The sequence below is a fragment of the Vitis riparia genome, chromosome 4 (genome assembly GCF_004353265.1).
Source record: "Vitis riparia cultivar Riparia Gloire de Montpellier isolate 1030 chromosome 4, EGFV_Vit.rip_1.0, whole genome shotgun sequence".
Taxonomy (NCBI): domain Eukaryota; kingdom Viridiplantae; phylum Streptophyta; class Magnoliopsida; order Vitales; family Vitaceae; genus Vitis; species Vitis riparia.
This window is the reverse complement of record NC_048434.1, coordinates 14,143,627-14,161,544: the sequence shown is the minus strand read 5'-3', so window position 1 is coordinate 14,161,544 and position 17,918 is coordinate 14,143,627. Positions and strand designations below refer to the sequence as shown.

General features: G+C 35.5%; 1 protein-coding gene across 1 annotated transcript; it reads left to right on the top strand.

Moving 5' to 3' along the window:
- The first annotated feature begins 3,463 nt into the window (after positions 1-3,463).
- On the top strand, positions 3,464-17,037 carry LOC117912191 (exosome complex component CSL4). Its single transcript, XM_034826691.1, has 6 exons — positions 3,464-3,686; positions 9,576-9,650; positions 9,840-9,928; positions 14,162-14,246; positions 15,962-16,043; positions 16,740-17,037. The coding sequence occupies exons 1-6, from the start codon at positions 3,513-3,515 to the stop codon at positions 16,835-16,837; spliced, it is 603 nt and encodes a 200-aa protein (XP_034682582.1). The 5' UTR covers positions 3,464-3,512; the 3' UTR covers positions 16,838-17,037.
- The last annotated feature ends 881 nt before the right edge of the window (positions 17,038-17,918 follow it).

The window sequence follows — 17,918 nt, the reverse complement described above, 5'->3', positions numbered from 1 at the left end:
TTGCTAGCCCATTGAGCCTCACACGAGTACCATAGCCTTTTCTTTCATCACCTCATTTACCTATTACACCGGATTGGGGACCCTATAGTGCTTGCATGCTTTGATTGGATACGTCATGAGTTCTAGACCTGACACACATATTCTGGCCTCATTCATCACTCTTCATTGTGATGTTTTCCTCTTTGACATCATCTCATCACTTTTTCCGGTATCACATATCCCCACTTGTGATATTCGTTCTCTATATTTTCTCTCATCATTACTTACTCGACATTATCCTTATTTCACCTTGAGTGGTGGTTTTTCACACGTCACTACATGGAGGATTGTCACATTCTTTCCCTCCGTTCACCCCATGGGCAGTGGTTCAGAGATTTCAGTTTGAGAGGTTGTCTTGTTAGTGAGGATTCGTATTACATCTCTATGTGGAGAGGGTTTGATCATTTGGGTATATATTTTCATGGGAGTTCATTAATTATTTATCAGAGTATGCACAAAAAAAAAAAAAAGTACATTGTTCTGTGCTAGTTTGCTTCATTGAGTTCATGTGTTAGAGAGAGTTCGTATGAGTGCTTCTTTCTGAGATTCTATCTTGGTATATTTTGGATGAGAGTATAAGTCGCCCATTTGATTTTTGTGAGAGAGGCGAGCGACCTTTCTTTAGTATCTCTGGATCCTTGCTCTATCCACCATCCCATCTGTTTCGAATGTGACTACTTTCCATGCTTTGATGCAAGCTGCCCATCACTCACTTTTCCATCTCTTTACATTCTTCCATCTTTATTTTATTCCTCCATTTCACTCTATTTCATCTTATTTCTTTCTTTTCTCATCCTACTCGATGTTTGACTTGGGTTCAGTGTCCACACTTTATTCTTGCTTATTCGATGTGTCTATTCATTTATCATCATTTTTCATGTGGGAACCCCTAGATCCGGGACTCATGACATTTTCTATGCATTGCATTTCATGCATGAGGGGTATGGGGGTTATATCATTGGGATCTTTAAGCCTAGTTTCGATTCATTTTGTTCACCCTATTACCTTGGCCTACGTTACGTCCCGCGTCTTAAGACCACCCTAAGGCTATTACTTCGCATTGTGTTTGACGACTCACACATGGGCAATACTTGAGATTGGTTGGAGATTATTTCTTAGAGCATGACAGGGAGTGAGAGCGAGGATTCTGGCAACTAGAGAGGGAGGTGCGTTTGGAGACGTTTGGGTTGGGGGGAGATATTTTTGAGGAGGAAGCCAGAGGGAAAGGAGAGAAACGAGAGGAGATATTTTCTGGATTTTTTTTTTCTGTTGTTTGAGAAAGGGGAGAACCAGAGTGAGAGATACGAGGTTTACAGAAAAATATGGGGGTAGCTTGAGGAAAAAAAGAGCTAGGGAGAAGGAGAGGGTATCAATGGGGGTAGTTCACGGATTTTCTAGAGAATTTTTGGAGCCAAAATAGTGAGAAACCCATCACAAATTTGCTGGGGAGAAGCATTTTTCAGGTACATTTATTGCGTATTTTCCATCCACTTCAACTGGTATGTTTTTCTTCTCCTTTTTTTACTGCTTCTAGGATGATGTTTGTTGGTTGGGAGTAGCATCTTCACATCTCTCCTCTTAATGGTTTTTGCTGCAAATCCATTTGTCCTTGTCTCATTTTCCCCATGATATATTTGTAACCTTGTTCTGTTTTTTTTTTATATAGTCATTTGATACTACCCACTCTCGTCTAAGCCTGTTGATTCAAATATGAAGCATGGCTTGTACGGGTTCTTTATTTTGTTCCTACCCTTTGCTCTCTATTTGTTGTTTTCTATATTCTTGGTGTTCATCCATGGTGTTAATGGGTTGTGTTTATTTAATTAAATAAATCAATGAGATTGGAGATCAAGTGACAACCATGGAGGATTGATCCGGTGACATGTTTGTTGTTGAATTAAAAATTCAAAGTGGTCGGTCATAGAAGTTAAATGGAATGTAGTTTTTGATGTTAATATGGAATCTTGAAATCAATGCAATCGGTCATGAGTATGTGAAATATTAGTGCTTATTTATGTGAATAAAAAATTCAATGTAAAATGGGATTGGTAATGTTAGTGGTTGTTTGTCTTAATTAAAAAGTCAATGTGAATATGTTATGAGAGAGAACAACACTTGCCATCATCAACCTCACAGTACAATGTCGTATACACCCCCGGGGACCCACTTGTGTATGGTTTGCATTGGCCTCGTTAGGCTACGTGTCATCTTCATTTTCTTCCTCTTTGATTTTAAAAATATTTTTTTTTGAATCCCATTTTTCAAATAATTCTTTAGATTTTAGTTTTTTAAAATAATTTTAAATCTCCCATTTTTCATCTTTAGCATTTTTCTTAGGTTTTGAAAATCCATTTTTCAATAAAATTTACCGCAATTTTTCTTCTGGCAAGCAATTTTCATAACTTCCATGATTTAAAAAAAATGTTTTAAAATAAGTATGAATTTATTTCCGTAATTCCGAGTGATGGAATTTATAGAATTAATTCATGCAAAAATAAATTGGGCTTTGGTGGGGGTCCAACATCAAATAAAATTTTCTTTAAAACAAGAATGAATTTTGAATGAAGTGTCATACGTGCTATTGGCGGTTCCTCATCTTGTTTGGTGATATGAGTGACAAATTTCATGTTCATTACTATGCACTAACCCTATTTCTTGATAGCACATTGTGGCTCGTCACCCAGGTATGCATCCACTCCCTTTCTGGTCTTTCTATATGCATATTTAGATTCTCACATGTGCATGATCACTTTGAGTATTCATTGATTCTCTCATCAATTGTCATGATTGCTTCATTTTATTAGTAGAGAGTTGACTTTAGGGACTTAGAGGGGTGCTACGGTCTTTACTGTACCTTTCCGATAAGTAACCTAACCTCCGAACCCGATCCCGCTTTTCACAGACCACCTTTTTCAAAATAAGGAGTCACACTTAAGGTTTTCTTTCTTATTTTGTTTACCCTTTAAAAATAAAACAAAAATAAGTGGTGACTCTAAGTCATTTTTCAAACAATAAATCATTTTTCAAATAAAAATTGAGTTCGCCATTGAGTGAAAATGCATAAACCGAAATATGGGGTCCACACACTTATTATCATATCTTATCACAACTAGTCTTATAAATGAGCTGTAAAAATAATGATTCAAGTATAGTATAATGATGAGAAAATCGATATAGCAATTGAACTTTATGAAAATATTAACAATGAAATTTTTGTAAAAAAAAAAAGAAAAAGAAAAAAGTTAATTAAAAATAGAAAAAAAATGTGAAACTTTAATAAATAATTAAAAGTTTAATAGCAAATATTAAACTAGATTTCTTAAGAAAATAATATAAATATGATAGAGTAAATACTCCTAAGTTAACGAATATTTTGGTGGAAATATTGGGGATATTCATTATTTTCATACTCAAGATTAAGATTCATTTTCACTCGGATTCTTAAAGGAGGTCGGGTTAGAACTGAGAGGAAAATGCAAGAAAGAGAGGAGGCAGAGGAGTTGGTGACGCCAGGAGAGGTGTTGGGGAAGGGTTCGCAACTCAAGGCAGGGAGGGGAGCCTACTTCTTACCCCAAAATGACACCGTTTATGCTTCCCTCACTGGTCGCCGCTCTCTCATCCCTCCTTCTCCCCTTTCATCTGACCAGGTCTACTCACTTTTCTTTTCTTTTTCTTTTTCTTTTCTAGGGTTTTTTTTATGTTTACTTTGCTCCAGAATGCTGGAAATGCCCCAGTTTTATCTTTTATCTTCATTTGTTTTTTCATTGTTAATTATGCTTCTGTTTTGGTTGGGAACTGTTTTGCACTCTGTTTGGATGCTGAGAAAGTGTTGGCAAGAAACTGAGCGGAACTTTTGAATCTTAAACTCTTTGGGCGTTTTATTTATTTATTATTTCATTCCTTAAAAGGGGAACAAAAACCAGTCGGAACGATATTTTTATTAGATTACTAACCAGCATTAGGAACTGTTCGATGCCATGTTTGGTTGCTGAGACATTGTTGGGAAAGAAATGAGTTGAAAATTTGGAGTCTTAAAGTATTTACCTTAGTTGAATCATGTTGTCTACTCTGCTCGGTTGCTGAGAAAATGTCAGGAAAGAAGTTTTGAAGCCTAAAACTATCTGGGTTTGTTGTGTTGTTGAGTTGTGGCCGTGTTTCTTTTCTTTTTTATTCTTAATTAATTTTCAACCGATAGAAACATTATAAAATGCCTTGACTCTTCTTCTCTCTCCTTTCCTTTTTATTTTACCCAATTTTCTCAGATGCCAAATGGAGGTTTAAGGTTGCAGGGTATAGTTCAAAGGGTCGAACTTACGAAGTCATATTTACTTTGCTTTTGCTCTGTTTTCCTGTAACCAAATAGAGTATTAGGGATTATGGACTCTAGGTTTTTTAGGTTTAGGCATGATGAAGTCACCTTTTTTATGACATGATGTTAATGTGCTGCTGTTGCTGTGGAGGGTTGATTATTACCTAGGAGAGCAATGGAGGCTATCAGTTATTGGTTATGATGCTCATTTTGAGTCTTTTGAATTTTAGGGTTTAAAGATTCATGTGGTTATGGTAGGAGCCACATCTGGCACGCTTCAGTGGCCAAATTTCAAGGACTACCCACTTCATCCTGGGCCTTTTTCGTAGGTCTAGGGAAATTGTGGAGGGTTATTCCTAGGATGCATGGGTTTGAACAGCATGTGCAATAGGGTAGGCTTCCTGTTTGCCAACTGGTTCCTGTCATGATTAATGGCATTTCCCTCTACTGCTTCAGCTGGCATCTGAAGCATTTGTCAGTCATGGAAATGACATCAGGTTGAGAGTTAGTTGTAAAATCTCTAAAAGACGGTTGCATTATAATTAGGTTTGTTAAGTTGATTCAAAAGTTGTTTAAGCTCATCAAGAGCTTCTGGATGTGTTTGGACAATTTTACCAAAATGAACGTTTAGCTTATAAAAGAGCTTAATATGGAAGTCAGGATAATGATGCTTCTTATAAAGTCAATTTTTTTAGCTTATGCTAAAAGTTTCATGTTTGATGAAACTTTCTTTAATATCAAGATTGTTTTTCTGAAAGAGTGCATCATGCTTTAGGGTATGAAAAGTGGTGTTATTAGGGTGAAGGATACAAAACTTTATAAACTAGTAAAAAATCCATGATAAGTAAAAAGACAAAAATACCATTCTTTTGTCTTTTCTTTATTTTAATCATTTTCTCCTTTTCTTAATTATTATTTATCTTTTCATCTTGCTCTTTTATTTATTATTTTTGTTATTGTTGTTGTTTTTTTTATTATTATTATCATCATTATCATTTATCATCATTTTTATTAAAACTATTATTTTAATATTAATGTTGTTGTTGTTGTTATTATATGAACATTTTAGTTCTTTTAACATTATTTTTTTTTTTTTGGATAAATTTAGTTCTTTTAACATTATAATGATACACACATATCCACACACGTACATATGTTAGTATTTTAAATATTATTTACTATTATTATTTTATATTAGTATTATTATTTGATGTATTATTGCAAGCAATTACTTATTATTAAAAATATATCATAATAGTTATATTAATATATATATTGCATATTAATATTATTATTGCCTGGAGATAATCTTCATTAGAAACTATAACTGCACTAAACTGCCTTTAAGTCTCAAAATTGCCTACATTATTTCTCTTGAGCTGCATGAAAGTATGAGTTTTTGTGAGGAAAATGCTCAGGGTTTGTTGGAACTTTGAACTTGTTAATGGAGTGTGCTGGAAGAAGCAAGTTTGAAGAAGTTTTCTCTTGGTGGAAACTACTGTTTTGGGGAGGAATCAAAATCCTTTGAAATTTCCTTGGAGTCAGTTAATAGTTAGGTGATGGGGAGAATTATAGAGAGGGCTCGAGGGTTTTTTGGGGAGAGGGGTTGTGCTTGGCTCCTTAAGGTGATGGAAGACTGCTTCAAAGGGAATTTTAAGGAGCCTTTCAAAAGGGTGTGGAATGAAGGTGGAAGGGGCTACAAGCTGGAGTTGCACAACAACAAAGCTGGAAGATTTTTGCTGTGTTCAGCTGTGTGCATAAAGGGAAAAAGGTTTTCTTTGGCTTTCCCAAAGGGAAAAGTTTTCCAAGGGGTTTGGAAGACCCTTGCCACTAGTCTTAGGAGCATTGGGGTTGTCCCTAAGTCTAGGCCTTTAGAGGAAGTCTAAGGAGTTGATTAGGTGTCGGGAGGAAAAGGGAGGTGGCATTCTGTTAAAGCATTCTTCCTTTGTAGAGGTGCTGAACAAAGGCAAGAGGGATTTGGGCAATGTAGGTGGATTGAGAGTGAGACTGAGGAGGTTTTAAGTAACTTGGTGTCTCTCAAGAAGTGTCATGTGGGGAGATGGGATGGCTCTACAAAACCGTTTGCCAGTCTTGGACTAGGCTGAAATCATGAGCTTGACAATCTTGGGGTTTGAAAGGGGATGTGCATTTGCTTTTGTTGGGAGGCGCTTTCATTTTATTTGAGTTTAAAGATGTTACTAAAGCTAAAGGAGTTTTGTGTTTGTGCCTAGGTTTTTAGGGAAGAAGACTGCAGTTAGACTGGTGGGGGCCAGATGTTGACTGCTTCAGAGAAGGCGCCTGCATTAGTGAAGTGTGGGTGAGCGTATTAGGTTTACCAATGCATTTGTGGGGAAAAGATTTCTTTAAGAGGTTAGGCGATGCTTGTGGAGGTTTTGTGATGGTGGATATGGAGACAAAGGACAGGCATCACCTGAAATGGACTAGATTGCTCGATAAATCTAGTGGGAGAAAGGCGTTGAGCAAATTGACTGTTGTGGACAGAAAAGATGTCTTTAACGTTCAATTGTGGTGGGAAGTTTTGCCATAGTTGTCGAGGGTGGTCTCTAAGGAGAGATACAGGAGCACAAAAGCCTAGGATGAAAGGGAGGGAGGCTCACGCATGGCAGGGAGAGTTGAGGGGATGGAGGGAGATGTGTTGTTGAAGTTTTGCAGGCTTTGGTTCTTGATCCTTGTCTCATAGCGCAAGCAACGTCGAAGAGAGCTTTTTCCAATGAGGTCAACAACTTGGACGACGAGCTTCTTGGACCCCCTTATGGGATGCTAGGCCTTAGGTCTTTAAAAGACAAGGTTGTAGGTGAAAGGAGCCCAAGCGTCTTCTTGGGCCAACCCATAGCTTCCTCCTCAAGTTCGTCTGAAGAGAGCCAAGGTGGGCTTTCCAAGTCTAGGTCATGTCTCTTAAGTCCTTCAGGGAGCTGACCCATTATTTTTGGGAACTTTTTTTATTTTTTTGATAAGTAAGCAAAGTGATGTAGGACAAAGGTATTGTATTAATAAGAGGCGTTAAAGAAGCGACCCAAGATGTACAAATAAAAGAAACTTACCCTCTTACAGTTGTACCCAAAAACAGACCAAATAAAGATGTACGAAAAAGCCTTCCCTCAACGGGAACCCACCCAATCAATGAAATTTATTAATGTCGTAGGACCATCTTTTATAAACAGTTTGGTCTTCGACCAAAGTGAAAAAACAAAAAGGCTTTCAGCCTTTGCAAGGACAGCACCCCATCATCAAAAGCAATGCTGTTTCTAACCTTCCAAACTGACCAAAACAAGCACAGGGGGGCCACTTTCAACACTGTTTTGCGCTTTTTGCCTACCCAAGCACCATCCCATCCCACAAGGGTCTCCCATTGTTTTTGGGACCTTGGTTAAGATATCCGAAGAAGGGCTTCTTAGACTTCCTGCCCACGATGTTTTTGGCATTTTCTTAGAGCATTTAGTCAATCCCCTTCTAAAGGCGGCGATTCAGGGTCTAACGGAATGGGTTTTGGGAGTCGATGAAGCCTTTGTGGTAGAAACGATAGGTTTCCGTCCCCCTGCTTCTCTTCCTTCTCCGACTAGGTCTCTAGTTCATGGCATTGAGCTAGCATGTTGGGGAAGGGTGGGACCTCCTTTAGGGACTCTAGATTTTGGTTGTTTGCTGCTAAGAATGATGCTACAAGATGGGAGGATGTTGGATTTTATGGGGAGTGCAGTGATGGGTTCTTTAGGTAAGGAGTTGGTGGTTAAGGGCTAAGGAGTTAGAGGCGAACAAAGCCTTAGAGGCCTGTTGCGTTTTGGAGGGGGAGGAGCTCGTGTCTATTAGTATTCCTGGCGAGTTTGCCAATTTCAACAACTTTTTTAGGTTGTTTGTGGTGGGTTTTGAAAACGAAATTAGTTCCCTTCTAAGGAAGATGGAGTCAAGAAAAGGACATGGGGTTAAGGTCTCAAGGGGAAGTAGGAAATCGTTCTCGTCTACTCGTTTAGAGAGGGAAATCCAAAAACTAGAATGGTCGGTTAATTACAATTGCTCTTTTCTCTCAATAAGGGGAAGAAGGAAGAGCAGTGGAGTTTTAACTCTCTCAATATAAGGTCGTGTTTTTCACTCCCAAATTGGTTGAGGAAGGGCTCAAGGGCATTTTTTTTCTTTTCCTTCCTAAGCCTTTCCAGGTTTTAGGTGTTTCTTTTTGTGTTGGTTTTGGCTGTTCTTTTATCATTCCCACTAAGGATAGTCCAGTTTTCTAGGTTGTTGTTAGGGTGGTTGGTATTTGCTCTTCCTTCCTTCTTACTAGCCTTTTGGCCTTTTTTTGTATACTTTGTGTGTACTTTATTGCACCGTTTTGCTAACACTTTTTAGTATATTCTCTAATTCACCTATCAAAAAAATTATTATTGCAAATAATTATCTAGTGTTGAAAACAATACAGATAATATTTAATATTAAAATTTACATAATAAAGTGAATGATAATAATAACAAATAGAACAAAAGAAATGAGAAAAATGAAAATTTAAAAAAAACAAAGGTGAAATGGTAGAAGAAAGACAAAAAGGGGCAATTTTGGCATCTTATGATAGTCAAATGGTCAAATATCCTTAGGAACAATTTAAGTGGAACTCATGAGTTGTGAGGTGAAATTTCAATCTTTTATATCACCAATTATATAATTCTCCCTTTCTCGAAATATTTTTGACTTCAATGTCAACTTCAACTTTTAGCTAAAGCAAAAAGCTATCCAAAACATGGCTAAAATATAAAACATGCTATTTATATTGGTTCGTTTGCATTAAAACCTATATTGATGGATGTGGTAAAGGTTATTTGGAATTAATTGGATGATGTGGTTACTATGCTTTTGACCAATTATATAATTCTCCCTTTCTTGAAATATGGTTTTGACTTCAATGTCAACTTCAACTTTTAGCTAAAGCAAAAACCTATCCAAACAAGGCCAAAATATGAAACATGCTATTTATATTGGTTGATTTGCATTAAAAGCTATATTGATGGATGTGGTAATGGTTATTTGAAAGTAATTGGATGATGCGGATTCCATGTTTTTGAACCATAATGGTCCATATACTTTAAGAACAAGTTCTAGGTTTGATGTTACCCTTAGATTTTACTTATGAACTCATCTTTTTAAGAATTGATGTTTTAACTTACTCTAATTTGTCTTTTACAATTTTTTTTTTTATTTTCATTGTTGTTGATGATGTCATTATTAGAGGCCAACTGTTGAAGTAACAGGTCATAGTGCCCATGGTGCCATTCCTGAGCCTGGTTCCATTGTCATTGCCAGGGTAAGTTTCTTCAATATTTATCTCTGTTCATTTATTTTGATGATCTCTTGTATATACATGCTGCAACTTATTCATCAATCAGCAGCATTATATGTTTTTTGGGTTCAATTCAAGGATTTCATTATAAGAATTTCTTCTAAACAGAATTGAGTTTGGGATGACCAAGATTTATCCTCTGGCTTATGATAGGTTACTAAAGTTATGGCTAGAATGGCCTCAGCTGATATAATGTGTGTTGGCCCCAAGTCTGTGCGAGAAAAATTTACTGGAATAATTAGGTATGTAAATTTTTATGTATCTGTCTAATGGAAAAAAGGATGCAAATCTGTTATTTAGTTGTTGATTGTTGATTTGTGCAATGAATTGCAGTTTAAATGATTTAGAATTATCATAAATTTCCATGTCCATGGCTCATACAGGCTTATTTACAGCACATAGGCAGCATAGTATTAGACAGCCATGATTTGGTTAGATAAGTTAATGGCCTTGTTGATTGGTCAAAGTTTGCTGGCTCTTCTCGCATCTAAGGGTGGATATTACCCCAAGTCTAAAGAAATTTTCCATATATTTGAGTGGATTGATCTAGGAACTTAATTTCACAGTTGGACCTGAATTTACACAGTTACAGATAGATCTCTGTTTCAGGATTATGAATGGAAAGGCTGCCTGGGCAACTTTAGTTATTCGGTATTTCTCATGGCTTTTAATCGCTAGAACAAACATTTGTTTACTTTCTGTGTTATCATAATTAATTGATTGAATGACTATTATACTTTGCGTGAAGAATGGGATTCATTGGTAAATATTATTTGTGAACAATGCATTGGATGAGAGGGGTAATGCAGGTAGATTTAGAAGTATAATTGCAGATTTCCATTTTTATTCTCCTGCTCCAAGTGATGACAAATGTCAAAAATGGCTTTAACATGGTCTGTGTCAATTGCTCATTTTTCTTTTCCTTTGTTTTGATCAGGTTTGTAACTAGGGAAGGATTTATCATCCGTTTCTGTTTTACTCTGTTAATGAAAATGCTTTTGTTTCTGATAAAAAAATGGTGTATTTCAATTGCATCTGTCAAGAGTTGTGGTTAATGGTACTATTCCACAAGATAATCTTGGAGGGTTTCAGTGTCAAAGCTAACATTATAATCCAGGAGAGAACACTCACTGTTAGTTTGAGGGTTTGGGGGATAAAGATAATTTCTTAGTCTTTGTCTTTGTGATTCTCTAGATTATAGCAGCTAACGTGAGGTTCTTTTGTGGGAGATAATAATGTGTCCTTGGTGAAGGAATCATGAGATGAATTAATGGATCTCATCCTTCAGATATTCTTTTGTGTCTTGGAGATGAAGAGGGTATGAAGGGAGGTAGGGATCCAGAGTTCCAACTGCATGGAGATATCTTGGTGTTGTAGACATTGAAGGGGACAGAACATTGGAAATAAAATAAATAAATAACTAAGGTTAGGGCTGTGAAATGAAATATTGAAATTTGTTCGCTAGTTGAGTAATAATTAGGAAGAATCTGAAGAAAAAAAAGAAAAACATCAGGGAGAAAGAAGAGGGTGATAGGATCCACCAGAGTTTCTCTGCTAGGAACTAGGAAATGATCCTAGTTAAAGAATAAGAGAGACTGTAACCATTAGACTAGCTCCAGTTCATCCTAGGCTCCTAACATTATATCTGATTACCTGGAGAAGAATGAATATAAACCTACTAGAATTGCACTAGTATGTTCAGACATTACTTCTAGGCAAGGCTTCACACCCTTTAAATCTGTGAAACCATCTCAGTATTTAGAAATTTCTTTATTTTCATCCATTGTCAAATGCATACCATAAGTCTTTCATAGAATCGTTTCAAGCTCTTTAGGATATGCATTCTGAAAACACTGGAAAGTTAAAGTTTTTTCTATATTTTTTGCTAACTTCTTGCACATCCTTAAGGTTTTTGGAAAGTTAAAGCCCTTTCCTTGATAATCTATTAATTGAGCATTTAGATTGAAATTGGAATGTTTTGGAGACGCTTGTTCTATTGGCACTTAGGATTCTTAGAGATCCGTGTAACTAATATTTGACTAATTGGGCAAAAAAGATATCAGTAGAGTCAGAGTTCCTAGAGAAACATGAGTTCAATCAAGCATGTTGGTTGGTTAATTGATCCTATCAAAAAAAAAAATTGTTGGTTGGTTGATTGATTGATTGAGAAGAAATTTCTAGAAACTGGAATATGATTGATTGAGAAAATGTTAGATCAACTGAGAGGCAGGAAGTTGCAGTTTCCAATTTCATATTTTGCTCTATGTGAAAAACCGTCTTTTTTTTTTTTTATTATTATTTTATTTTTTAAGATTTTGGTAAGGGAATACAACTTACTCTGATTTGTGAATGAATTTGTCAAAAACTTTTGACTTTTTTAAAAGAATCAAATTTTGTAAAGAGAGAAAAAATTCACAATTTCATCCTTGTGGAATTAAGTCTGTCCATTTGTGCCATTGACTCGGTGCATGGCTAATGTGGCAGATTCCATATATGGAAGGTGATTTTGCAGTTTGGGACTTGTTCCATTTCTCTTCTTCACTGTGAGCTTCTACCAGTGAAGCTTTTGCGGGCATCCCTTTGAGCCTTATTATGCGAGATTGGAACCTAGTTTGCAGAACCACGAGGTTGACTAATGAGTCACCTTGTGAATGGCTACCACCATTTGTATGTTTTGTCAAGCTAAATTTTGATGGATGTTCTTTGGGCAACCCAAGGCAGCTAGGAATTGGAGGTTTGATTAGAATGTTCAGAGCATTCTCTAAACCTGCAGGCTAGGGTCTAGCCATTGTGGCAAAAATTCTAGCCCTCCTGAAAGGGTTGTTATCGGTGAAAGTTTTGGGTCATTCCAATTTTCTAGTAGAAGGTGATTATGTTATTGTCATATCATGGGCAACTAAGAAAGAAAGAGTAGTTGCACCAGATTATTGACATTTCGTCAGAGTTAGGATGTTCTTTCTGTTGGACTCCTCACTTAGGCAATGGCATGACAGATGCGTTAGCAAAATGTGGAGCTAGACACTTGTTTTCTTTTATAGGAGATTTTATACCATTGCAAATTGTAGTTAGGTTTGACTTTTTGGACTAGTATACACTCATCTATCTTTTTTATCCTTGTTATTATAAACAATTACATACCTTTTGGAAGTATTGCTCATCCTTCTTTGTCCTTAATATTTCATCACAACGAAATTGTTGTTTCTTATAGAAATAATAATAATAATGGACTAGTATTCACTCATCTATCTTTTTGATCCTTGTTATTATAGACAATTACATACCTTTTGGAAGGATTGCTGCTCATCCTTCTTTGTCCTTGATATTTCATCATCATGAAATTGTTGTTTCTTATGGTAAAGTCCCATGACGGATGACAAGTTCAAGTCTGAATTGGAAATTTAGACTTAATAATAATAATAAAGTCCTACCTATCAAAAATAATAATAATAGTAATAATAATAAAGTCCTATGACTGATGACGAGGTCAAGTCTGAATTGGAAATTAGACTTGGTGGTTCTAGTTCAATCTGTTTGTGACTATTTTGGTTGGTTGATTTCCTTCATTCTAATTTGGATTTGGTGGTTCTAGTTCAAACTGTTTGTTTGTGCCCATTTTGGTTGGTTGATTTCTTGCAATCTGATTGCACTGTTGAAATTTGTAGATTAATATGGCTTGGCAAGGATTTTTAATTAGACTTTAATACACAAAATGTTCACCCCTGGCCTCCTCCCCTCTCTCATATTATGAATCCTAGACTCAACAATGTTTCAAATACTTTCCTATTCTAGTTCCTTAGAGGTTGGAACTGGATAGGATTTGAGTTATGACCTCAAAGCTGGGATAAAAGCCAAATTATTCAGAAGAAAGAAATTGAATGTTGAAGTATGGTCTCCTCTAACTTGTCTGGTTTGTGTAGTTTATGATATATAAATGCTTTGATTCTTAATCAAGAAGGTGATGTTTTATCATGCATAGATGCTTTCACTAGCATCTTGGCTGTAGAAATCTAATGATGTTTAGGCTATGCATTGGCATCACTAAACCTTTGTTCATTTTTTGTAAAATGTTTTGATTGCTGTGTAGCACTCATTCATTATATTCATGCTACAACTAATAGCTCCTCACTTCTCACTACTGCATTATCAAGTATGGAAACTGACCTGATTGTGTCATATTACTGGTTCATGGATACTTGAATGGACAATATGCATCTGAATGATGACCAAGCTATCTTCTGTCATTATATTGTTGCAGATTGATTTAATTGGTCTTGCTTCTATTTGTTGCATATATTGGAAATTAGTGCATAAATTTTGTTATTTCTTGCTCTATTCGTATTTCACTTGCATATTGCTGTATGACTTTTACATATTCAATTTGTTCAGTTGATTTTTATAATTTAAGTAGACTTAGTTTTGTAATTTTTGGTGGCAATATCTATAGAAAGTAAAAAATCCCTCTATGTTATTAACAGGCAACAAGATGTTAGAGCAACAGAAATAGACAAAGTGGATATGCACTCGTCTTTTCGCCCTGGTGACATTGTCAGAGCTCTAGTTGTATCCTTATGCAAGACTGCCTCCTCTATCTTTCCATAAGAAAAGTTAATTTTTATTTTTCATCTTTATTGCATACTGATTGCACACTAGTCTGTGAGGAAGATTATTTTATTTTTGCCCCATATATGCCAGTGATGGTAAGTAATACTGATTGGTGGCAAGTATATTTCCTAAGTTAATAGAAAACAGCAGGGAAAAAAAAAAACTTTAACAGCTTGTTTGGCATCATATATGGGAAGCATACTCTGAAATGGAGTTACTTTGATCATACAAGAGAAACAATTTCTGTATGACCCATCATATTTCAAATTGTTGACAGTGATTGCAATTGAAAGAGTACAAGCACAGGACAAAAAGCATTCACCAGACGGACACATTCCTGAGGGTTCCTCATTGATATGCATAATATGCATGACAATATGTTAAAACTTGACAGGATTTTCTGAGCTGAATCTTAAACCTTTCAACTGAAGTATCCACATCAGTTTGTGATATTCTTATGGGAAATGGTCATTGTGGTTGTACAGTTGCAGGCAATGGATACCCTGCTCCCAGAAACTTATTTTCCAACTGGTGTGCATTAGATCACATTGGAGTTGAGTTATGCCAGTTTTCTTGGGAAATGCTATTTTTCAGATTAACTCAAGGCACTGAAGTTGTATTTCTGTGTGATTTAACACCTAATACTTTTTTTAACACTGTTAGCTGCTTACATATATTAAAAGATTATATGGAATAACCTTTTAAAAAAAAAGAGAGAAAAAAAAAAGGGTGTGCACTAGCAAAACATTATTTATATCACCGAACCTGAATTTTGGATAAAAGAAGTTTATTAGTGTTGTTGGAGATCAAGGTAGAGGAATAGCAATTTTGGAGGACAGGAGTTTGAGGATGTTATTGGAGATTAAAGGAGAGGAATAGCTTAAAGATGAGAATTTAGTGTGTTGTGCTACCAAGAAGCTTGCTTTGCTTCATACATTTATGGTTCTCTTGTTAACAACTTTTTGTTTTACTTTAGGGGATGGGACAGAATTGGTTTGACTTGATATCAAATGATAAGCTAAGGCAAGGAGACTCATGTGGAACCTATATTTGTCATTGAAAGAGGCAGTCTCAGGTCCCTATTGGTTTACATTGGAGAAGTGATTTCTAATTTGCTCTTTGCCAGTCATGGGATGGACTTGATTGGTTGCATTTTTTATTATTCTCCTTTACTGCAAGGCAGTTTCCGAGTTTTGGGAAGCGTGAAGTTAAATTTGCTGTTTTCTCCAAATTGTTGGGGTTGTAACTTATTGGAATTTTTTTTAAATTCTTGAAAATTTTATTGTATTCTGGTACATTTTTGGCTGTTGTTTAAAGATATGTTCTCTTTAGAGTGATTGAAATCAGCATCTTTGTGAGATTATTACATCTTGCATATATTGAAACCATGGTTGCAATCTATACTGCTGTTTGGGTTATCTTCTTTGTGCATATAACATTGATATAAGCTCTATGTATAGTAAACTGTAAACTTGTTCTTCCTTGCCTCTTTATATGCATTGGATTGGAAAAGGTACTATTTTACGGTGTAACTGTTTTAAGATTTGCTCAAATTGTTGCAGTGGAGTTTCATGTACACTCACTGATTCACTGTCTGCATCAATGGATTTCAGATTGATTTTTTGTAATGTTTAATTACAAATAATTTGCCTTAACACATTTTACTTAATAAGCTCTCCCTTGGAGATGCACGGGCATACTTTCTATCAACTGCAAAGAATGAACTGGGAGTTGTATCTGCAGAGAGCACAGCAGGTGAAATTGCTTATTTCAGGTTTTATGTGTGTATATATATATATAATTGAATTTTTATTTACTCTGAGTATGTTTGTGATATACCTTTTCTTCTTTGGATATGTATGTAATGTGTGCACCTTTGCCCTGTGTCCAGTTTCAGCCATGTGCGCATCTCACCATTCTGTTGGCAGACTTGATTCAATATTTTTCTCCTTAGTTTCCTTTGTCTCACCATTTAACATGATCTATTAGGGGCACCTACATGATAATTGGTAGGCAGCCATTCTAAGCCTTCAGTCAAATTCTTATGGCCATGTTTTTTGGTCTGTTGGATAAGAGATGAGCAAGGAAAGGATACGGTTGTGGAATATTGGTGTTGTGCTCAACTTCATGGTTGGGTTTGGTGATGCTATGTTCAACCCCTGATGGTGCCTTAATACCTGTTTTGTTTTTTTTTTAATCACCTTATTGAAAAATTGTCTTGAATGCCTGTGGCATGTCTGCTCAAGTTCTAGTTCCATTCCAGTTCCCACTTGGTCCAATATTTTGCTTCTTGATTTTCCATGCTTGCTGGGTGATGAAACAAAGGACCATTTATCAATGGTTGGTTATGTACCTACTTGAATTTATCATATTATATTTCTCTAGCATTCAGATAACCATAATCAGATGTTGATTACCGTCTTTTTAACATTGTTGTGCCATTATTGTTAGGTGCAACTATGGTTCCAATGAGCTGGACGGAGATGCAGTGCCCATTGACAGGACAAATAGAACAAAGAAAGGTTGCGAAAGTTGGAGGGCAAGCCTAAATCACATCTTAATTTCTGCTTCTTTGTTAAATTTCTTACAGGGATAGCTTGTTTAGCCATATTTTGGTGGGTGTACTTGTATCATGGCAAAGGTTTTTTTAGCATAACTGGCTGCTTTCTTCATATATAATTGAGTTTCAATACACTTGAGGACCAAACAAATTTGTGGATTCTCAATCTTTTTGTTGGACTTGCCATTATCTCTTCTCTCTTTTGTTGTTTAGATGAGATTTTTGAAATGAAGAGAGAACAATGGATGAATAGATGGATATTGGAATGAATAGGTGGAAAATGATCTATTTTTTAGAACTTAAAAAAAAAAAAATTAAAGATTAAAATTTAAAGACAATTATGATTTTTTTTAAATAACATTTTATAAATTTAAAATGTCAAATAGGTTTCACATGTTTAAAATCATGTTAACAAATTAATTTGTGTTAATTTGTATGCAATTTATTTATTATATGGGTTACATGAGTTTGTTAGGTTATGTATGTATCATAGAAATTGTTTGTATTTTCTATATTCAAGATCTGTTGCCATCTCTATACCGCACCCATCAAATCAATTCATCCCGCTTTAAGCTTTTTTTTTTTTTTCTCTTTCCTTGCTTTAAAATTTATTGATTTAATCAAAATTCTGATTTATAATACAAGAAAATTTGGTGAATTTCAACAAAAACATAGTCAAGTCTGGTAGGATAAAGGCTGCAACTTGGATAAGTTGGTAGGATTGATGGCTAACCCAAACCTAACCCGAATTAAGAGATGATTAACTCAAGTTCATTCCAACCTAATTTCTATCTTAAGGTATTTAACTCAAGTTTAACCTAATTTCATTTTTCTAAACTTGAATTGAATTCAAGAACTTGAGTTGATCGAGTTAAATTCATATTGGTCGGGTTAAATTCCAATTACTGTATTTTTTATTTACTACCACTTTTTTATTTTTTAAAATAAAAAACAAGATGTATATTCAAACATACATTAAGTTGCATTTTCAAAATCCCCCCGTTAGACCCTACTCCTAACCGCTAAGTTGATCGAAGAGCAAACAAAGTAAAAAGTCTCATATCGAATAC